Source organism: Microcaecilia unicolor, chromosome 11 (assembly GCF_901765095.1).
Source record: "Microcaecilia unicolor chromosome 11, aMicUni1.1, whole genome shotgun sequence".
Classification (NCBI taxonomy): Eukaryota; Metazoa; Chordata; class Amphibia; order Gymnophiona; family Siphonopidae; genus Microcaecilia; species Microcaecilia unicolor.
In genome coordinates, this window is record NC_044041.1 from 128,918,723 (window position 1) to 128,940,157 (window position 21,435).

Below are 21,435 nucleotides of genomic sequence, written 5' to 3' on the forward strand. Positions count from 1 at the left end.
AGATTGGCTGCACCTCACAGTGCAGAGATTCCTGCCAACTATTACAGGCAATTTATCAACAATTGCTCCAACCTTACGATGCTTCTCAGCACCCTCACTCGCAAAGGAGCAGACACCTGCATCTGGTCAACTGCAGCTCAGCTAGCCTTCTCCAAGATTAAGGAGGCCTTCCTGTCGACTCCCATATTGTAACAATATGATATATCACACCCCTTCTTTGTTGAAATGGATGCCTCCTCTGTAGGGGCTGGGGCCGTCCTCTCTCAGGCCTCCCCCAGCGGAAGACTTTTGTCTTGTTTCTTCTTCTCTAGGAAGTTCATCCCGGCCGAGCAGAACTATACTATTGGGGATTGAGAGCTTCTGGCCATCAAGTTAGCCCTAGAGGAGTGGAGACATCTTTTGGAAGGGGCTGCACACCCATTCACCATCACTACCTACCATAAGAACTTGGTATATTTACAAGAGTCCAAAAAACTCCTGGAGAATCCCTTGCATGAAAGAGATTTTCATATAATAACGGCAGTGTACTGGACTCAGGGAAACACTGCATTAGAGGGCCCCACCACACCTAGATGTATTCCTGGCTCATCTCCAAAAGACTGAAATGCTAAAAAAGCTGAGAGGAGGCGGCTAATAAAAAACATTTTGCACTTCATGGTTCAAGCCTGACCCTGTAATCCCTCTTTCAGGACCAGTTTATACCTGTTTTGGTCTGGACTGACTGTGAGAAACCTTAATACTTAAAATTAGCACTATAACTTATACTTCTGAAACTTGGAAGAAGGAAAAGTGCTTTCTGCTCTTAGAATGAGACATATAAGAGGGATACAGATATTCCTCCAAAAATTTGTTCTGCTCTATTGTAGCAAAGCATTTCTGCCATTTATCATCCGATTTCTTGTTCTGCTTGCTTTTATCACCTCTATCACGACCCTGCAGTCTATTCTTCACAAACCTGCCATCTGTGATGTATTTATATTCTGGGTGATTAGGAGTGCTCCTGTCTCCCACTTTTCAGTTGTTTGAGCTGTATTCATACTAAGGGTGTCACAGGTGCTGCTGTTTCCCCTGAGATAAGTCTTTAGCTGTATATGCTGTATTCATATTCTGAATGTGTATTAAAGAATGCAAATTAAGACGTTAACAAACAGCACAGCAGCACCCTGATTCACCAGTAATACAGTGAGAAATGTCTGAAGGATATTTCCCTTTAAAAACAAAACAGAAATGAGAGAAATTAAGCATTCTTCACTTTTTAAAACTGCCAGGTAAATTTGTATTAAAAAAAGATTCTGAACCTGCTGCTTTCCACTGACAATTTTTTTTTTTTTTAATTTAAAAAACAAATGCCACTTAACATACAATCCCTCCTCGCCCCCTTGGCATTTTCATTCCCTTTTTCAAATCGATTTAAATCTTGGTCCCCTTTTCAACACAGTTCATTCTTTCACATTCCTCTACTCACAAAAATATATATTTTTTTTTAAATTTTGGAATGCTTAATAACACAAAATATTTCAAATTCCCAGTATGGTATTTTCTTTTGACCATCCCTAATACCTTTCACAATGAGTTCTATGTTTGGTCACTAGCTCACAGCCAGAAATTCAATCATAACACAGAATAAGTAAATGCAAGGGCCTTGGTCCTATGTCTCTCTTAATTTTTGGGAAGTCCTGTTGTAGGATGGTTATTCTTGTGGAAGTTTATAGAGAGTAGAAGCTATGGTTTGGACATTCATTTGCAGATTTTTGAGGAGATCTAGGAGGAAGGCAGGATCCAAATTCCTATCACCTATCGCACAGTAACTCCCAGCTTTTCCAGGATTCGCACCCCTTTTTCCTGGTATTCCTGCCGGGTCATCCAGAAGTTTTCCTTGTCCTTCATGATGTCTGCCAGGACTGCACCTCCCAGGAATACCATATGCTTGCGGCGTGGGGGGTCCTCAATGCGGATCTTGAATTTCTGAAGAGAGAGAAAAGAGCACAAATGTACCATCACTGTATAAGTCAGGAGGAATTATGAGATACTGTTGCTGCATGTGAGGTCAGCACTACAGAGACTCACAGAGAGTTTCTCCACATCTCCCTTCAGCACACGTTCTAGGTACAGCTGCTTAATCTCTCGCTCCAGGCGGGATGGCAGCCCTGGGTACATGGTGGAGCCACCAGATAAGACAATATGCTTGTAGAACTCAGGCCTAAGCAGGGCAAAAAAAGCAACAATTATTCATTATTCTAATAAATGTAATGGGTAATGCATTTGATATACCACATTTCTGTGGGACAACCAAAGTGGTTACATATATTTCATACAAATATTTTCTCTGTCCCTAGTGGGCTTACAATCTAAGTTGTTTTTGGAAGGTTAAGTGATTTGCTCAGGGTCACCTCTATGCCAGTTGCTCCTAAAAATAGGAAGACAGAACTACTTCTTCTGGGAAGGTTATCACTTCCAGAGGAATTATTTCCTTAAGGGTATTTCCTTTACAAATTATGTTCACCTCCTGTGGAAAAGGGCACTACTTCCTTATTAGTGACATCACTTCCTTTTTTTGGTGTTGGGGTGTGACCTGAAGGTGTAGGCCGAGTATCCAGTGACCATCCGTCACTGTCCATCCACCATCAATAATCCAGCAAAATGGTTAGTCCATGGTAATCCTCAGCAAACGGTCCATCCACACCAAAAGACCTTTTTCCTCCCAGAAGAGACATATCAGTCTCTAATATCCTGGTCTCAGTCCCACTCTTTACTCAGAGTGAATCCAATGCCCTCAGTACTCCACCCACTTCTGGGCTCTGTGCAGTCCAGTAGGCACCACTACACCACCCTGGCCCTTCTTGGGCTAACGGGGTCCTGTTCCCCTTCTTCTGGGCCTTGTATGCAAGCTAAAGTTCTCAGTTTATTCACCTATGCAAATCATATGCTAATTAGGATAGAGTTTAGTTTCTGAATACTCATCACTGTCAATGCTCAGGGAATTATCCAAATAACTTCTGGATGGATTAGTCCTTCCCTGCTACCTCCCACGTAGCATTCTCTGTCTAGCTACAACCGCCCAAGCAGGGTTCCAGATGTTCATCCTGTGTTAGCGGGGACTACACATAAGTTGTCCTTCTGTATGGCCTATTGGTGATACCAGACAAACAAAGCAAAGGTGGAAGTCACCAACACACAAATGTTCAAGACTGCAAAGAAATGTCAACAGTCCATCAGAAATAATGTCCATCAAGTTTATTTGTCCTTGATTGGTTAAATCTCAATCCAGTTCAAAGAGTAAGATCTAACACAGGCCATGCCATGTTTTAGCATGTAAGCCTTCTTCAGGGGTCCTATAAAACTCTGCACACATGGATAAAAAAGAAGTACCAGCAAAATGAGGACAACTTTATCACCTATTCAATCGCAAGACATCAGCAACATACTTGCTGAATGAACCTCTTTTTTATCCATATGTACAGAGTTTTATAGGACCCCTGAAGAAGGCTTGCACGCCAAAACATGGCCCATGTTGGGTCTTAATCTGTTAAACCTCAATCTAGTTCAAAGAATAAGGATAAATAAACTTGATGGACATTATTTCTGATAGACTGTTGACATTTATGTGTAGTCTTGAACATTTGTATGTTGGTGACTTCCACCTTTGCTTTGTTTGTCTGCTGACTTTTGTGTGGAAGATTATTGTTTTCCCTTCCTTTTTTTGTCACAAGGTGATTAACTTCCTCTTGCTAAGGATAATCATTAACATTAAAAGTGTTATTCTCTTAGGCTTTCAAGGCTGATGTCATGATTGCCGTGGGACAGCCATGTCATATAAGTGAATGATGTTTCAGCCATCAAGCTGTGCCTTTCTTCAGATTGTGGTGTGAGGTCTGTAGTTTGTCCTTATTTAATTGGTTCTCAAACCTTCAAACCTGATTAGCTGGAGTTTGAGATGGGTCATTTCATTGAAGGCATTTTTTTTGTTTGTTTTAAATTCTGGAAGGTAGGAAAATTTGTTGGTACAATTTAAACCTAGGAAGGCAGGAGGTCCTGTGGGAATCATCTGGCACAAGTTTAAATTTTAGCTGGAAACTGAAATGGGGAATCCCCCCTTTTTTTTCTATGAATAAAAATATTACCATAGAATACACATACTTTTTAAACGACCCTGGAGGTCTTCTCCAGGGTAAACAGAGGAACAAAACACATAGCTTCACTTGTTTCTGATTGAAAAGTTACCCACAGAGAATGCATACTTAAATGTTGGTGGGTACTTTAATTTCTGATACGAAGAGTACTTTGATTATTAGTGCAAACTCTGTCAGTACAAGTACCTGCAGATCTGCACCAGTGTAGGCATTTTTGATTACTGCCCCACTACTTCCTGAGTTTTTCCAGAGGGTGAGGTTGTCTCATTTTTCCCCTTTGCCCACCTCACCTGGTATCAATATCAGCTGCTTGGATGGTGTTGAAGAGCAGTTCTGCCACCCCAACCCCCTCTACGTTAATTAGGTGGGGCTGGAAGAGAGCCTCAGGGGCCTCAAAGCGCTCACCACCCACCTTAATCACCCGGCCATCTGGCAGCTGTGGAGAAAAGACAGATGACTCAGCACCTCTCAAAGTGGATCAGGTAAGGAGCAGAAAAGGAGAACCAGGACCTTATTCACTGTGCAGAGACTTTATAAGGTCAGTCATAAGGAATACAAAGAAATATGGGGGAATAAGCGGAGGGAAGAGAGATACTGGGGTGTGCAAGTAGCAGGGATACCTCCGACAACATTGGATTCAGTCCTAAGCATGAGTAAAATTCAGAGTTATGTCCACTCAGAATAGAATTAATACACAAACTAATGAGAGACTACTTCCTGTAAGAGAATTATTACTTCCTTTGGATAGGCAGGGTCATTTCCTGTGGGAAAGGTTTGACTTTTTTTTGAAAGAGACAGTCACTTCTGCAGGGAAAGGGATGGGATACGAGTAGCTAAATACAAATTATTTGCATTTCCATTTATTTAGGAGAAGACACTGGTGGAGTGGTTGGTGGGTCTTAGTGACAATGGGGGGAAAGGAAGAGACAAAAATGTTAGTGGGGCAGAGGGGTGTCGTGGAGCTCACTGACCATGTGGCACTTCACTAGCATGGTGAGAGGGAGACACAAGAGACATTGAAGGTTGGGGAGGGGAGGTTCACTGACCGTGTAGGACTCCACCAGCACCGTGGTCTCCTGGGCAAGTCTTTGCTCCTGCTCAATGTTGTAACCCACATAGCACAACTTCTCCTTCATCATCCTCACTGTTTCAAAGTCCGCAGAGTGGTTAAAGGCATAGCCTCGAAGTAAGAGCAGCTGAAGTGTGGCCAAGGTGAGAGACAAAAAGAGTGGGAGACAAAGAAGGAGAGGAGAAAATTACTGCATAGCTAAAGCCATGGATTCTACCCCAGTCTTATCCATCAGTGAGTACTGCATCATTGCTATTGTCCAATTGCATTGCTTGTTGGCTTTCCTTTTCTCATGAGATGTTAAGAAGAAGATAGGTCAGTCTATCAGAATGCAACTGATTCATTAAATATGCTGTTGAGAATATGAAAGCTGTATCCTCCCCATGATATCTACCCATAGAGCCAATAGCCCCCCTCCCAATCCCATTATCCCTTGCAGCTTCTCCCACCTTGATGAGGTATCGCGTGATGTCTCGTCCAGCAATGTCCAGTCTCCGGGTGAGGTGAGGAAGGGAGAAGCCCTCATATACTGGACAGATGTGAGTTACCCCATCCCCTGAGTCTACCACCACCCCTGTCAGCAAGCCTGCAAAAAGATGCATAAGGAGGGTGAAAAGGACAAATTGCAAGGCAAACTCAAGTTCAACAGGTCCTCACAGCTGAAAAACAATCATCCAGAGCCAGATTGAGATCCTTGTATGCCCTAGGCATTTATGTTTTGTTGGCCCTTTGGTGGATGCATTTTTATGAGTGTAGGTGGGTGATCACAATTATCTTGAGTAATTCTTTTCAGATAGCAACACAGGAATGACATTATGTTTGTCAAGGAATGTTATGATACAGTGCCTTGCAAAAGTCTTGAGAGCTAACAACTGCTATTCTGGGTCAGACCAAAAGGTCCATCAAGCTCAATAGCCTGTTTCCAACATTAGCCAAACCAGGTCAAAAGTACTTCACAGGATCCCAAACCATAGTTAGATTCCATGCTGCCTAACCCCCCAGCAATAAGCAATGGTTTTCCCCAAGTCTACCTTAATAACAGTTTATGCACTTTTCATCCAGGAACTTGTCCAAATCCTTTATTAAAGCCAGCTATGCTAAGTGCTTTTACCACATTCTCCAGCAACAAAGTAACTTCAATGAATGTGCCCTAGTCTTTGCACTTTTAAACAGAACATAAACTTCAGGAAATCATTAAAAACCAACCTGTTCAAGAAGGCTTACCCTACCGATCCAACGTAAATCCCCACACCCAGCAACACAGCAAAACCAAAGATCTTACTGGACAATATACAACCTTCCCTCCCTTGGACCTTCACGGTGTCTGAAACACACCGACCTTATCTGACCACAATATAACCTTGTATTTGTTCTCTACCAGATTTGGCGAATGCCTTTACGGTACTATGTAAGCCACATTGAACCTGCAAATAGGTGGGAAAATGTGGGGTACAAATGTAACAAATAAATAAAAAAAAAAACACATAACCAGTTTGCATTTTACTGTTTCACATCACATATTTCCTGTCAAGCTATGCTCCAAGCTAAAGAGCTCTAACCTCTTTAGCCTTTGTTTACAGGGGAATCCAGCTATTCCATTCCCTTTATCATTTGTCAAACTCAGTATCTTTTCTAGTTCTGCTCTGTCTTTTTTGAGTTTTCACACCCTTGCACATTTTTCATATTCTGCTGTCTAAACAAGTGGAGAAAGAATGCAGAGCATGGCTCATAGAGCACCTTCTATCCCACTGCTTGTGTATCTATACAAGTGGAGAAAGAATGCAGAGCATGGCTCATAGAGCACCTTCTATCCCACTGCTTGTATATCTATATTGCCTCTGTGTATGTTTCAGTCCTAGACACAGAGACAGTGTTGGGGGGGGGGGGGGGGGCAAACAGGGCAGCTGCCCTAGGTCCCACAGCTCCAGGAGGGCCCCCTGGGCCAGCATGTGTTCCTCTTCTCTCCACCCTCATCCGGAATCTTCCTCATCTCCTCGGTAAATGCATTTTTCTTTGCAGAGGGTTGCTGGTGCAGAAGCGATTCAGACATGCCGCTTTTGGCCTCCTCGGTGCTCTTCCTCTGCCATGGTCCACATAGGCAGAAACAGAAAGCTGCATCAGAGGTAGGGCAGACTGCGACAGACAGAGAGCACCGAGGAGGCCAAAAGCAGTATGAATCGCTGCCGCGCCCGCAATCCTGTGCAATGAAAAATGCATTTACCGGGAAGGTAAGGAAGATGAGACTGGGGGAGGGGGAGAAGAAATAATGGGCTCAGAAACAGAGGAGAAGGAAAGAGATGGTGGACAACAGGATGGAGGGAGGGAAGTGTCCTATAATTTTAGTTATAAGCTATAAAGTTTTATTTCCGGTATACTGCACTATATCCCATCCCCCATCTCTCTTTTCCTATCAGCCACATGAAGGAATTTCGGGCTGGTCACATGCTCTGATGGGGGTCTCATGTTGCTAAGGCAACTCAGATACCTGGTATATGCTGTTATGAAAATAAGTTACTGAGAAGAGGAATGGCAAGGACCAATTGCAAGCTTCCAGCACATATGGAAGTCCCAATTACAAGTCTCCAGCCCATATGCAGCACCTATGTTTGGTCCAGGGTAGAGGAGAGGTGGATGCTCACAACAGCCTATAAAACACACTGCACAAAGGAACTCTGAAAAACTAGGCTTGGAGAGAGAGTTTCAGATCCGTCCAATGGCCTGTGCTTTTCCTGAAGGGGTCTGCTCCCCCCCCCCCCTCCGTACCTGGTAGAATCTAATTCTCTATCAGTGGCGTAGCAAGAAGTCAATTTTTGGGTGGGCCAACAGGTTGGATGGGTGGGCACTAGACAGTGGTGTGCTGGTAAATGTTTAACAACAGGCTCTCTCCCCGGTCCACCTCTGCACCCCCCCATCCACCAGTGCACCTCCCCTCAAAATCGCAGAGCTGGCTATAGCCGGGGAGAGAGCCTGGGGGGGGGGGGGGGGGGACAATGCATTACTCTCTCCAGGAAAAAAAAATTAAATGATCCCAGGTTCCAATTTAATTCATGTTTAATGTGGGATAAAATGCCATAAATAAGTAAATAAATATAAACTTTTAATGTTGAGCACCTGATTCTCAAAGTGGAGATATTCCAAACACTACAATGAAAATAAAATGATTTTTTCTACCTTTGTTGTCTGGTGACTGTTTTTCTGATCATGCTGGCCCAGTATCCGATTCTGCTGCTATCTGTCCTCTTAACTCCGTTTCCAGGGCTTCCTTTTCATTTATTTCTTTACTTTCCTCCTTTCTTCTTCATTTCTTGCTCTATATCCATAAGTAAAAGCTGGGTCCTCCGCAGACTTGACTGTCCAGTGGATCCAGCTTCTGCCTATTTTCTTCATCTATGTGCAGTTTTTCTCCTCTCTTCCTTTTCCCTCATCTCATCTCCTTCCTCACTCTTCCATCCCCTCCATCCATGTCCAGCATTTCTTCTCTCTCCCTTCCCTCTCTTCCATCCATGTCCAGCAACCCTCCTCTCCCCTGTCCTTCCCTCCATCCATGTCCAGCAACCCTCCTCTCCCCTGCCCTCCCCTTCATACACCCATGTCCAGCAACCTTCCTATCTCCTCTTTCCTCCCCTCCATCCACGCATGTCCAGCAACTCTCCTCTCCCCTCCAGCCATCCATACCTAGCAATTCTTTTCTCTCCCCTGCCCCCCTCTATCCATCCATACCCAGCAATTCTCTTCTCTCTCCCCTTGTCCTCTCCATCCATCCATCCCCAGCAATTCTCTTCCCTCCCCTGCCCCCCTCCATTCATCCATACCCAGCAATTCTCCTCTCTGCCCTGCCCCTATCCAGCCATACCCAGCAATTCTGTTCTTGCCCCTGCCCCCTCTATCCATCTATACCATACCCAGCAATTCTCTTTTCTCCCCTGGAGGTTGTGGGGAGGGAGGAAGGGATGGTGGACATGGGGGTAGTGGGAAGGGAGGAAGAGAAGTCTGGAAGAAAGAGAGAGGTTGTAGCTGGGGATGGGAAGGAGGGAAGTGAGAAATGTTGGATCTAGGGGTGAAAGGGAGGGAGGGATGCTGAACAATGAGATGGAGGAAGGAAAGAGATGCTACATCGGGGGGGGGGGGAAGAACAGAAAAAAGAGGGAGTAATGTTGGACCATGGGGGTGGGGAGAGAGAGAGGAGGAGAGATGGGACCCATGGGGAGCAGTTGTGAACAGCAAGCTGCTAAGGGGCGGATGGAAAGGTAAAGGGAGATATCAGGCAGTGAGACTGGGATGGGCTACAAGAGTGGAGAGAGGAAGAGGAGATTCTGGAACCATGTGGGAGAGGTCAAAAGGGAGGGTGGTAAGAAGATGAGTGAGAGGAGAATACTGAGTACAGAGGTAGATATGTGGTAATGAGGAGTAGATGGAAGGAGATAGGAGGATGGGAAAGGAGTAAGATGGCAAATGGGAGGCTAAGAGACTAAGAAGAGATGAAAAATTGATAGGCAACTGAAAACTAAAAAGGAGAAGGGTGTGAGAGTGAATTTGAGTAGACAGAGGCAGAAAAGGAAAAAAAGGGAGAAAATAGCTGAAAGGGAAAAATCAATATGTTAGAGACAGGTGTAGTGAGGGAATGGAGACAAGAGAGGACAAAAGAAAAATGGACAGCAGACACTGGAAAGAGAATTAGCAGAAGACAGACAACAAAGTAGAAAGAGAAAAAACTGGGACCAAGATGATGGAAAAAACAAAGGGCCCTGTTTACTAAGGTGTGCTAATGTTTTTAGCACATACTAAAAATTAGCACGGAATAAACACTAGAGACATTCATTTATTACAAGGGGTGTCTCTAGCATTTAGCACGTGCTAAACAGGGCCGCAGAGAGACTCGGCCGGGCCCGGGACAAGGCCACCCCGCCTCCTCCCCCCCCCCCCCCCCCGTCGCTGCTGCCCCTCTGTCGCTCCCCCCCACCGCTGCAGTCTGCGGTCTCACCTGCCTGCCTCCATGGCTCCAGGCCCCCTGCATTCAAGGCAGCAGTCGCAGATCGCCTCTTTTCTGGCCTTCCCTCCCTGTGTCCCGCCCTTGTCTGATGTAACTTCCGGTTTCCGCAAGGGCGGGACACAGGGAGGGAAGGCCGGAAGGAAGGTGATCTGTGACTGACGCTTCGAATGCAGGGGGGCCCGGAGCCGAGGAGGCAGGCAGGTGAGACTGGGAACTGCAGCGCCGGTGGCCTGACCCTGGCGCCGGGCCCCCCTTGGAGGCCCAGGGAATTTTGTCACCCCTGCCCCCCTCTCTCGGCGGCCCTGGTGCTAAAAACGCTAGTGAACCTCTAGCACAACTTAGTAAACAGGGTCCAAAATGTCCAGACAACAAAAGTAGAAAAAGGTGTTTTATTTTCAATTTATTAACTGGAAAATGTTAGCTTCGGGATATGTGCATCACAGATGGTGTTTGTATTGTATTTAGCAGCATTGCCAGATGGTTGATTTGGGGGGGGGGGGGGGGGTCGAGCCCAAAATGGGTGGACACCATATTTTCTCCCCACCTGAATACAAAATATAAATACTTGGCCTGTCAGGGATCCCCAAACCCTGCCAACTGAAGACCTCCTCCTCCAGTCCAGCAGCCAGAAATCTCTAAGCTCTGCAGCTCGTGACAGTAACTTCGAGTTGCCACTCCCCCTCCCCCCACCACCACCACCACACAAGCTACAGAGCTTGGAGATTTATGGATGTGAGGGGAAAGAGGTGGTCATCAGCTGGTAAGGCTTGGGGAGCCCCAAAAGCCACAGCAAGGGAGATGTAAATTTGGAGGGGGGCATCAGCCCCCTTCCTTTGTGGTTATGCCACTGATTGTGTTCAGTACAAAATGAAGAGCATTTTTATTTCTCCAGTGTTGTACTACTTGCCAAGTTTGACTTCTTGGGGTTCCCAGTTCCATTTTGGTGTTCATATTTCTAATTTGTGATCCCTTGTTCTGTATTTGATGAAGGTTTGTCTGTGTTTTGTGTGCGAAGTCATTTAAAGTTGTTTTGTATGTGGTAGTAATGGTGGGTGGGAAAATTGGAGGAGAGGGGATTAGGGGGCTCCCTCAACTTCTGCTCTGGGCCTCAGCATGTCTAAAACTGTCCCTGCCTAGACTGGAGAGAAGTCTCAAAAGATTGTGTATTTGTTATGAATATGTCCAGTTTTACATTTACAATATGTATTTTGTAAACTGCTTTGTTCACAATGAGAAGCAGTATAGCAAATAAAGTAGTATAATGAATGGAGCTGATTTGGTCACTATTCTAATTGTTGAATTGGTGGCAACATTTTAATACTGTCATATTTTGCATATTATTATGCTATCATTATTGTATGCAAAAGAAATCATTGACACAATGACAAAAATATACCTGTATATTGTATATTCATAACTGGTGAAGATTAGGGCTACCTGGCTGCTATTTGGGGATAAGTTAGAAACCACTGGCTGCCCATAACTTTTGGGATTCAGTTCAAATTTCTTGCCATGGCACATGAGGCTATTTACACGGTATTCCACCCTATTTTTCATCACTGATCACATCCTGTATCCCAGTTCAAACCCTTTGCTTAGCCCAGGAGTTTTGGCTCTCTATTTCCTTCAGTTTGTTGAACTGGCCATGAATCCACTAGGCAATCAGCTTTCTTTTACACTGCTCCTGTCTGTGGCATATCATCCCTGTGCCTTTGCATACCAAACCTTCTCATTCAAAATTCAGACCTCGTTTGAGGACTCACTTGTTCACGAAAGCCTTGGGTAAGATCTGGAGGTCATGGCCAGTGAAATTCTTACTGTCCTACAAGGCATCCTCTGTCAATGGTTGATATAAATTTGTGTATCTGTTGCTTTGTCTGCTTACTGTCCTATTATTAATAGTATTAATAGTATTCCTTTTCTTCTTTCTCATTATGATTAATTTGTAAACCGCTTTAATTGGTTTTACTGAAAGGTGGTCTATTAAGCCTAAATAAACATATATATATATATATATATAAACATGCTGCTTTAAGTAGATAATGCACAATATTGCCGTTATTGCATATTAAGCCTTAGTAAGGAAGGGCCTGAGTGCCATATCCCTTAGGTCTATACTTAATGGAATTCTAGTATCATTGAATTTTGTTTCTTTTTCAGTAGTCAGCAATAGTTCAAAGTAGTCTCTGTCTTATACTGGCCTCACTTTTCAGAGATTGTTGGTGCACTGTACATTTCTTAGTCATATGAATAAGGACAGTTGTACAATTAGGACAGGGATACCTCAGGTGGCAAATGTTAGGGAGCGGCAGCAGGAAGGAGTCAAGTGATATAATGATGTCTGTATCATGAACATATGATACAGACATTCAAGTATTTGCATAAAACCTCATCCAGAAACGGGAAGGTGGTAGAACATGAACTGAGGTTGAAGGGGGGCCGACTCAGGAATAATGGCAGGAAGTATTTTATCACCAAGAGGGTAGTGGATATTTGGAATGCCCTCCCACGGCAGGTGGTGGAGATGAAAACCGTAACGGAATTAAAAAATGCATGGGATAAACACAGAGGAATCCTGTTTAGAAAGAATCGATCTAAAGAAGCTTAGCGGAAACTAGGTGGCAACACTGGTAATTGGGAAGCAAAGCCAGTGCTAGGTGGACTTCTACAGTCTGTGCCTTGATCACGGCTGGATAGATATGGATGGGCTGGACTTGAGCTTTTCAAGGACTTCGATGACAATTTGACGTTTTAGAACAAGGACAGTGCCGGGCAGACCTCTACGGCCTATGCCCTGAAAACAGCATGGACAAATCAAGATCAGGTATACATATATTGTATCAACTCATACCTTTATGTAATGAGTTTATCTACTATACAAGTGGTGGGGAGGGCAGGCCCTGCCACCCAAAGTGAACCTGGTGGCAGTGACAGTTGCATACTGGGAGGTGGTAAGCATGACAGTGTTGCCTGGCCACCTCTTCCCAACCTTCTTTAATCACTACAGTCGCACTGGCAGCCAGGAGCAGTGCTCATCTCTTGCTGCCACATGATATGAGCCAAGATCTCACGGCTCTTCCTGTGAAGCATGGCCCCATGACAGATGTTCCTGCTGATTTTTCCATTTAAATGTTCAAAATTCTTTGTGTATACACTGAGCTCAAGAAAAGCTCATTCTTAAAGTTATCATATAAAGTTTAAAAAAAAAACAGTCAAAATGTTTACATAGGCTCTAGGTACAGTGCCTATTGTGCCTACTGGATTACATGGTCCTGTAATGGATCCAAATCACAGAAGGGCCCTTTTACGAAGCCACATAAGTGCCTACATGCGCCCAATGCATGCCAATTTGGAACTACCACCTGGCTACCATGTGGCCCAGGCAGTAATTTCATTTTTTACATGCACCCACTATGCGTGCCGGGAAATATATTTTATTTTCCATTGCGCAGCACTAACCAGGCGGTAATCGGCATTGTACTCACACTGACAATTACTGCCTGGTTAACGCGTGAGACCTTACCGCTAAGTGAATGGGTTGTGGTAAGGTCTCAGGCTCAAAATGGACGCGCGCCAATTTTCATTTTGCCGCACATCCATTTTCTGCCCCCCCCAATAAAGGCCTTGTTTGCAGGTGCGCTGAAAAATGGACCTGCGCGCATCCAATACACGCATCTACACCAGCGCAGGCCACTTTTTGGCACACCTTAGTAAAAGGACCCCAGAGTGACATATTTCCATAGGTTGAATAGCTTCAGAAATCTTCCTACAACCACCATCAGGGCAAATGGACTGGTAAATTTCATGTGTGACCAAGTATTCAATTACACCAAAATATTTTTCAAGAAAGTTGCTCATGCTGCTTCAGTCTATAGCAGTACTGCAGGTGGTGGGTGCGCAGCTGTCTTCTGGCAGCTTTGTAGTCTCCTCCCTGTGAACTGCCTCATTTTGGTTTGTTTTTTTCTACTTATTGTTTATTAGATTTTATAAAAGACTACTACTACTACTATAAATCACTTCTGTAGCACTACCAGTCGTACGCAGCACTTTACAACTGAACATGAAGAAAGACTGCAATACACACACCCTGCAACTGGTTAAACAACAGAACACAACACAGGCGGTCTGGGGTTTTTTCCCCCATTGGTTGAAGCACAACGGAGAAGGGAACTGTTGTACTAATTTACCATTACCAGTTTGAAGTTACTTTGTTACTGTGTGCTTTGCTCTTTATGTTAATGTTTAGTAACTATAGGCCTGATATTCAGACAGCGGGAGTTAGCCTGGCTAACTCCCGCAGTTGGCGCTGAGCCCAGATATTCAATGCCGGCCCATTTCCAGTGACCAGCACTGAACATCCAGTTCATTTTTGGATGGCTCAAACTTAACCGGCCAAGCCAATATTCAGCGCTTGCCAGTTAAGTTTGAACCAGCCAAAGATAGGCCTGGTATTCACGCGGCCAAATATGGCCACCAAACTTGTGCTGAAAATCATCAGATAGCCGATTATACCATGCGATACAATCGGTTAGCCGCTAACCGTGAATTTTCAGCAGGTCGTGGCCAGCCATGTCCCATTGAAAATCCACAGATAGCCGGTTATGGGGCATTTAACAGGCCAGTTGCTGATCCTGGCCAGTTAAATGCTTTGGAATGTTGGGGAGAGGGGGGGTATGTTTAAACACCTGTGTTATCATCATACATCTTTGAAATTAAACAAAAAAAAACAATGGAGAAGGAAATAGCGGAACATTAAATGAAGCTGAGGGGAAGGGGAATTTGCACAACTAGGAGAACACGCATGAATGCTCTGGAAGCTTCTAAAGGCTTCTCTGAGCTAGCAGAAAGCATCCACACACCAGCTCCATCCAGGAGACGTCACCTAGACGTCTGCCTGCATCTCCCATGCTGATTGACAGAGAAAGGATGATCCAGAACAAGTGAGGCAGTGAGCAAAAGAAATTGAATAATTCTGAGAAATCATATGAAGGGTTAATTTTGTTTAAAGGTGCTCAGATATTATTTTAAATTCTCAGTTCTGCTAGCAAGTGAAGGAATGTTATCTGGTTTAAGTTATTTACATTTGCTGGGCTGGGTTAGAAAGGTCAGACACAGGAATTTCTTTCAACCTTGTGAGGGATGGATTGCTAAGCAAACACATGTATTCTATTATGAGCCGGTATATAGCAGGCTGTTTGTTTAGGATTAGTTTAAAATGCTTAGAAGAAATACTGTTTAGAGAGAGGCAATAGATTAGTATTTACAAGTTTTTGATATTTAGAATATGTTTACTCTGTGTAGTTAAATGTAGAATGTCTGTTAAATTCTGTATTACTCTTTGTCTGCTGTTTAAGACTGCAGTTGAGGAGATCAACATGTGGTTAGACTTATCTGCAGTTCTGGCTGGTTTAATATATAAGCTGATAGGTGAACGAGGTCAGGGCTAGTTAGCTCTCGTCTCCTTGATTAATTATAAGCTAAGTGTAGGACTGGGTCAGTTTGAGGAATACCAAACCTATGTAACTGATATTTCAAAAGTAATGATTGGTTGAGGCAAGGTGACCAATCTATTCCTTAAACCAATTGGGAGTAAAGGGGGCTAGGCTAGGAGGAGGGCTTAGGACCCTATTTAAGTAGGAGCAGAAGCAGTTTACGTCAGAAGGAGCTAAGAAGAAAGGAAGAAAGCTGGAAGACAACAGGAGAGACAGCATAAGAAGAGAAGCAGCTGAGACAAAGACACAGAGAGCTGAGAGAAAGACACAAAGAGCTAAGAGAGGAGAAGAGAGCTAGAACTGATGTCCTGCTTTGTTTGCTGGCAAATAAAGAAGATTTCTCTCTCATTCTGGTGTGTGCTGTCTGACTCCTGAAGCATCACAAATTCCTATCCCAATTCCTGCAACAATTCTTGGTGGCAGCGGTGGGATAAATCCTGCATTAATCCCAGCACCCAACTGACTGGAGAACATTTGCCGGGTATGTATTCTGTATTTTGTATTGTAATCCTAGCTAGGAAGTTGTAAACCAGCCCCTCAAGAAAGAGGGAAGGAGAATCTGATCAATTCTCAGCAAAGGCCCTAGTACCTTCTAGTCGCGGGGACTAGAAGCGAAAACGCTTGAGCTTATCTGTATCTGAGAAATTTGAAATTGTTGGGTGGGATTTTCTGTATGGGATGTGTGATGCTTGAATGTTAGAAGAGTGCAGACCTCTTACTGCATTCTCAAAAACTCCTTCCCTCTTTGTGTGTTGTAACTGTAAGCATTATGGGTGGGACATCATCTAGAACAATTGCTACCCCCCTAGATTGTATGCTTAGAAATTTCAAAAAAGGATTTTTAATTAATGACTATGGACAGACTTTAAGCTCAGGTACTTTAAGAACCTTGTGTGAAGTTGAGTGGCCATCTATGGGAGTGGGGTGGCCCCCTAGTGGCAGCTTAGATATTGAAGTAATCCGGAAGGTCTACAGCATAGTAGTAGGAGGACCAGAATATTCTGAACAACTCCCTTATATAGATTCCTGGGACAGCCTTGTGACTGACCCTCCCTCTTGGTTGAAAACTTATATGGGATCCCCAGTAAAATTCATGTTAGGCCGTGTTCAAAGAAAGATTAGAAAATCTAAACTAGAAGAGGGAAAGAGCCCTAGGAAGCCTACCACCCAATCGGTGGCCTCCGCCCCTACCCTGTCTGAGAAACCCATACTCTCTGATGACCCCTCAGACCTTGAGCCGCCACCTTATGGCCCATTGTTGGGGTTCCGTGCCGCCCCCAGAGATCCACGCCGCCCAGCCCAAGCCTCTCCAGCACAGGCTTCTCCGGATAGTTCTTCCCCTCCTGTGCCAAACCTGCCACACCCTAGGTTGGACTTTTCACCTGGCCTCTACCCTTCTGTGCCACATCCTCCCCTGTTAACCTCTGAAGACCCGTTTTGGGTTCCACTCCCTGACTCCTCAACTCCCGACAGCCCAGCCTCTCCTTCTAATACCCCTACCCACTCATCAGGGGCCCGGCATCCCTTTCAATGGACTGACTCACCTGTGACCACCTCTCAGTCTATGAGTACCCCTCCCCATCCCTTAGGATTTCAACCTACCTCTACTGAATGGGTTAGACCCGCTGCAATTACCTTTGAGCATGATAGGAGGGTAGCTCCTAGCTCTACCTCAGGTTCCATTCCCACCTCCTCGAGAGTTCTGCCACTTCGTCAGGTAACTACCACTCGACCGGATCCTAATAATCAGGGTCAGGTTATACAGGCACAGGCCTATCAGTATGTACCCTTCACAACCACCGATCTTCTGAATTGGAAGACGCATTATCCCTCTTATACTGAAAAGCCTCAGGCGGTGGTGGACCTAGTGACTAGCATTATGGCCACCCATAACCCAACCTGGACTGATTGTCAACAACTTCTCCTGACCCTCTTCACAACTGAGGAGAGGCGGAAGATTTTGCAAAATGCTGAGGCCATCACGCGAGAGCGTGTCCCCGGGGGGATACAGGACCCAGAGGGATGGGTTAGAGCTCGGTTTCCTCGCGCAGCTCCAGATTGGGATCCAAATGATGGGCAGCACTATGAACTGTTGTCTGGCTATTGCCGGGACTTACTGGAAGGTATGAGGAAAGGCATAAAGAGGCCCATTAATCTGGCAAAGGTCTCTGAAATTCTCCAAGGGGCAACTGAATCCCCTGGGGCCTTTCTAGAGCGACTAATTGAAGCCTACAGAACATACACCCCATTTGACCCTGAAGCCCAAGAAAACCAGAGAATGGTGAATAGCGCATTGGTGGCCCAGAGTATGCCAGATATCCGGAAGAAGTTGCAGCGTCAGGAGGGATTCGCAGGGATGAATACCACCCAGCTAATTGAGATCGCAACCAAGGTTTTCATTAATAGAGATCAGGAGGTGCGCCGAGAGGCTGACCGGAAGATGCAGAAGAAGGCCGACCTTTTAGCGGCAGCCATTACTAATTCCACTCTTAATCGAGGTCGACCTCTAGCTAATGGGAAGCCAAAGTGGGACCCCGGACCACCAGCCAGGCTCCGAGATTCCTTCAATCAATCCCGGCCAAGGGGGGAGAATCCCAGACCAAGATTGGAGAGGGATCAGTGTGCCTATTGTAAGGAAAGAGGGCACTGGAAAGATGAATGCCCCCAGAGGCGCCAGGGACTGAGAAGGGGACCAGGAGATCGAGGAAGCCGAGGCCGAGTTCGAGAGGGAAGATATGAGCCTCCTGAATCTGACATCATCGGGATAGCCGAGATGGCAGAATGGGACGAATAGGACAGACCGGGTTCCTACAAACTGGGCTCCCAGGAACCTATGGTCAAGTTAACTATAGGGAGCCGCTCAATTCCATTCATGATTGATACAGGAGCTGAACATTCTGTTGTGACGGAGCGATTAGCGCCTGTGTCTGGAAAAACTGTCCGAGTGGTGGGTGCCACGGGGGTGCAGAACCAGAGGCCCTTCCTGACAACCCGTAGATGCCAATTGGGCTCACACATAGTCACTCATGAATTCCTGTATATGCCAGACTGTCCAATCCCTTTGTTAGGTCGAGACCTGCTGTCCAAGCTTAGGGCCCAAATTTCCTTTGACTCTGATGGCCAGACTTCAGTCTCCTTTCGGCCCCCAACATCCAGCCCTAAGGGTATACTGAGTTTCTGTTGCCCTCTTGAAGAAGAATGGCGGCTGCATCAGTCGCAGGGCCAAGTTGACCTACCCCTGGCAGACAGCTTTCAGGTCAGTGGGGTATGGGCAGAAGATAATTCCCCAGGGTTGGCCCGAAATATTCCTCCTGTACATGTAGACTTACTTCCAAGTGCCCGGCCAATCCATCTTCGCCAATACCCAATTCCCAGAAAGGCTCTGGAAGGGATTCAAGCACATTTGAATCGTCTGTTATCCCATGGAATTATTCGACCTTGCCAGTCTCCATGGAATACGCCACTATTGCCAGTTCAGAAGCCAGGGACTGAGGACTACCGGCCAGTCCAAGACTTACGAGTGGTCAACAAATCCACTATCTCATTACACCCTGTAGTGCCTAATCCATATGTCCTGCTAGGATTGATACCTTCTGGAGCTACCCATTTCACAACACTAGACCTAAAAGATGCCTTCTTTTGTATTCGGGTGGCCCCCGCCAGTCAATTGCTTTTTGCCTTTCAATGGGAAAACCCAGTAACAGGAAGGAAGCTTCAGTATACATGGACCCGCCTGCCACAGGGGTTCAAGAATTCCCCCACTATTTTTGGGACAGCCCTAGGACAAGACCTTAAGACTTTTAAATCTGAGCCTTCCAGGCGAGTTTTACTCCAGTATGTAGATGATCTCCTGATTGCAGCAGTGACTCAGGAAGAGTGTTTTGAGGCTACTAGAGAATTGCTGGAGCTACTCTTGGATGCAGGCTATAAGGTCTCACGCTCAAAGGCCCAACTTTGTCAGTCAGAAGTGAAGTATCTGGGCTTTTGCATTTCCCAGGGAAGTCGGAGATTGGATGCTAGTAGGAAGCAAGCAGTAGCTGCAATTCCCCAACCCAAGTCCAGAAGGGAAGTTAGGGAATTTCTGGGAGCAGCCGGATTCTGCAGAATTTGGATTCCAAATTTTGCATTGATGGCGAAACCCCTATACCAAGCCACAAAGGGGGGTGAAAAGGAACCATTTGAATGGGGATCTACTGCTCAACAATCCTTCATTGCCATAAAGAAAGCCCTACTCCAAGCCCCTGCGTTAGGCCTTCCTGATGTGGAGAAACCTTTCTCATTGTATGTCCATGAGAGACAGGGGGTTGCTCTGGGTGTGCTGACCCAGATGATGGGATCCTGGCAGAGGCCTGTTGCATACCTGTCTAAACAGCTGGATGGAGTGGCTAAAGGATGGCCAGCCTGCATGAGGGCCATTGCAGCAACAGCCTTACTGGTCCAGGAAGCTGATAAGTTGACCTTGGGGCAAGAACTGGTTGTTAAAGTCCCCCATGCAGTTCTCACCCTCATGGAGTATAAGGGCAACCACTGGTTTACAAATAACCGCATGGTTAAGTACCAAGCTAGTTTGTGTGAGAATCCACGGATACACCTGGAAACAGTGGCTACATTCAATCCCGCCACTCTTTTGCCAGCATCTGAGGGACCACCGGATCATGACTGTATCCAAACCATGGATGAAGTGTATTCCAGTCGACCAGATCTTAAAGATGTTCCATGGAGGGACCCAGATGTAATTTATTTCACAGATGGAAGCAGTTATGTGGAGAACTCCAAGCGACTGGCAGGCTATGCTGTGGTGACAGAAGACAAGGTGATAGAAGCAAGAGCCCTGCCCCAAGGAACTTCAGCTCAGAAAGCAGAACTTGTGGCCCTCATACGAGCTCTGGAGTTAGCAGCAGGACTGGTAACCAACATTTATACTGATTCCAAATATGCCTTCACAACTCTACATGCTCATGGAGCTTTGTATAAGGAAAAGGGACTCATAAATGCTGCAGGCCAACCTGTTAAGTATGGACCTGAAATACTTCAGTTGCTAGAGGCTGTGTGGGCCCCTAAGAAGGTAGCTGTCATTCATTGCAGGGGACACCAAAGAATAGATACTCCAGTGGCCCGAGGGAACCGCCATGCTGATCGGGTGGCCAAGGAAGCTGCTCGAGGACCCCCAGCAAGTACTGTGACCCCCCTGTTCCAAATTCGATTGCAAGAATGGACACCTATGTATACCCAAATGGAAGAGAAATGGGCTCAAGAAGAAGGTGCAGTAAGGAGACCTGATGGCTGGTTACATCTCCCTGATACCAGAGTTCTGGTGCCACGCCACCTAGCTTGGCCTGTAGTGTCTCAAGCTCATGACCTATCACACTTAGGGAAAACAGCACTAGCCCGCCTACTCAATCGAGTAGTGGTGCTGGAAGGATTGGATAGTCTGGTTGCCACTGCCTCTGCCCGATGTACTCTCTGTGCCCAGAATAATGCTCGTCAGGGACCCCGTATTCCACCAGGAGTTCAGTCTAGAGGACTAACACCCTTTGAGTCCCTAGTTATAGACTTCACAGAAATGCCCAGGAGTGGTAGGTTCCGATACCTCTTAGTCATGGTCTGTACCTTTTCTGGGTGGGTGGAAGCATATCCTACAGTCACTGAGAAAGCCACAGAAGTAGCTCGAGCCCTCCTTAGGGATGTCATCCCCAGGTATGGACTGCCTCTTGCCATAGGTTCAGATAATGGTCCCGCCTTTGTTGAAGCTAC

The 21,435-nt window shown here is 45.6% G+C and overlaps 1 protein-coding gene across 1 annotated transcript in view; it reads right to left on the minus strand.

Annotated features, from left to right (window-relative positions):
- Window positions 1–466: 466 nt before the first annotated feature.
- The window catches only part of LOC115480186 (actin-related protein 2-like), a 106,013-nt gene continuing 85,044 nt past the window's right edge, over window positions 467–21,435 (minus strand). The window contains exons 5-9 of the mRNA XM_030218678.1: window positions 5,649–5,785; window positions 5,177–5,326; window positions 4,421–4,566; window positions 2,068–2,200; window positions 467–1,965 (exon numbers count right to left, since the gene is read on the minus strand). Of these exons, the coding sequence (XP_030074538.1) occupies window positions 1,795–1,965; window positions 2,068–2,200; window positions 4,421–4,566; window positions 5,177–5,326; window positions 5,649–5,785 (737 nt within the window). The 3' untranslated portion in view covers window positions 467–1,794. The remainder of the gene's footprint in view (window positions 1,966–2,067; window positions 2,201–4,420; window positions 4,567–5,176; window positions 5,327–5,648; window positions 5,786–21,435) is intronic.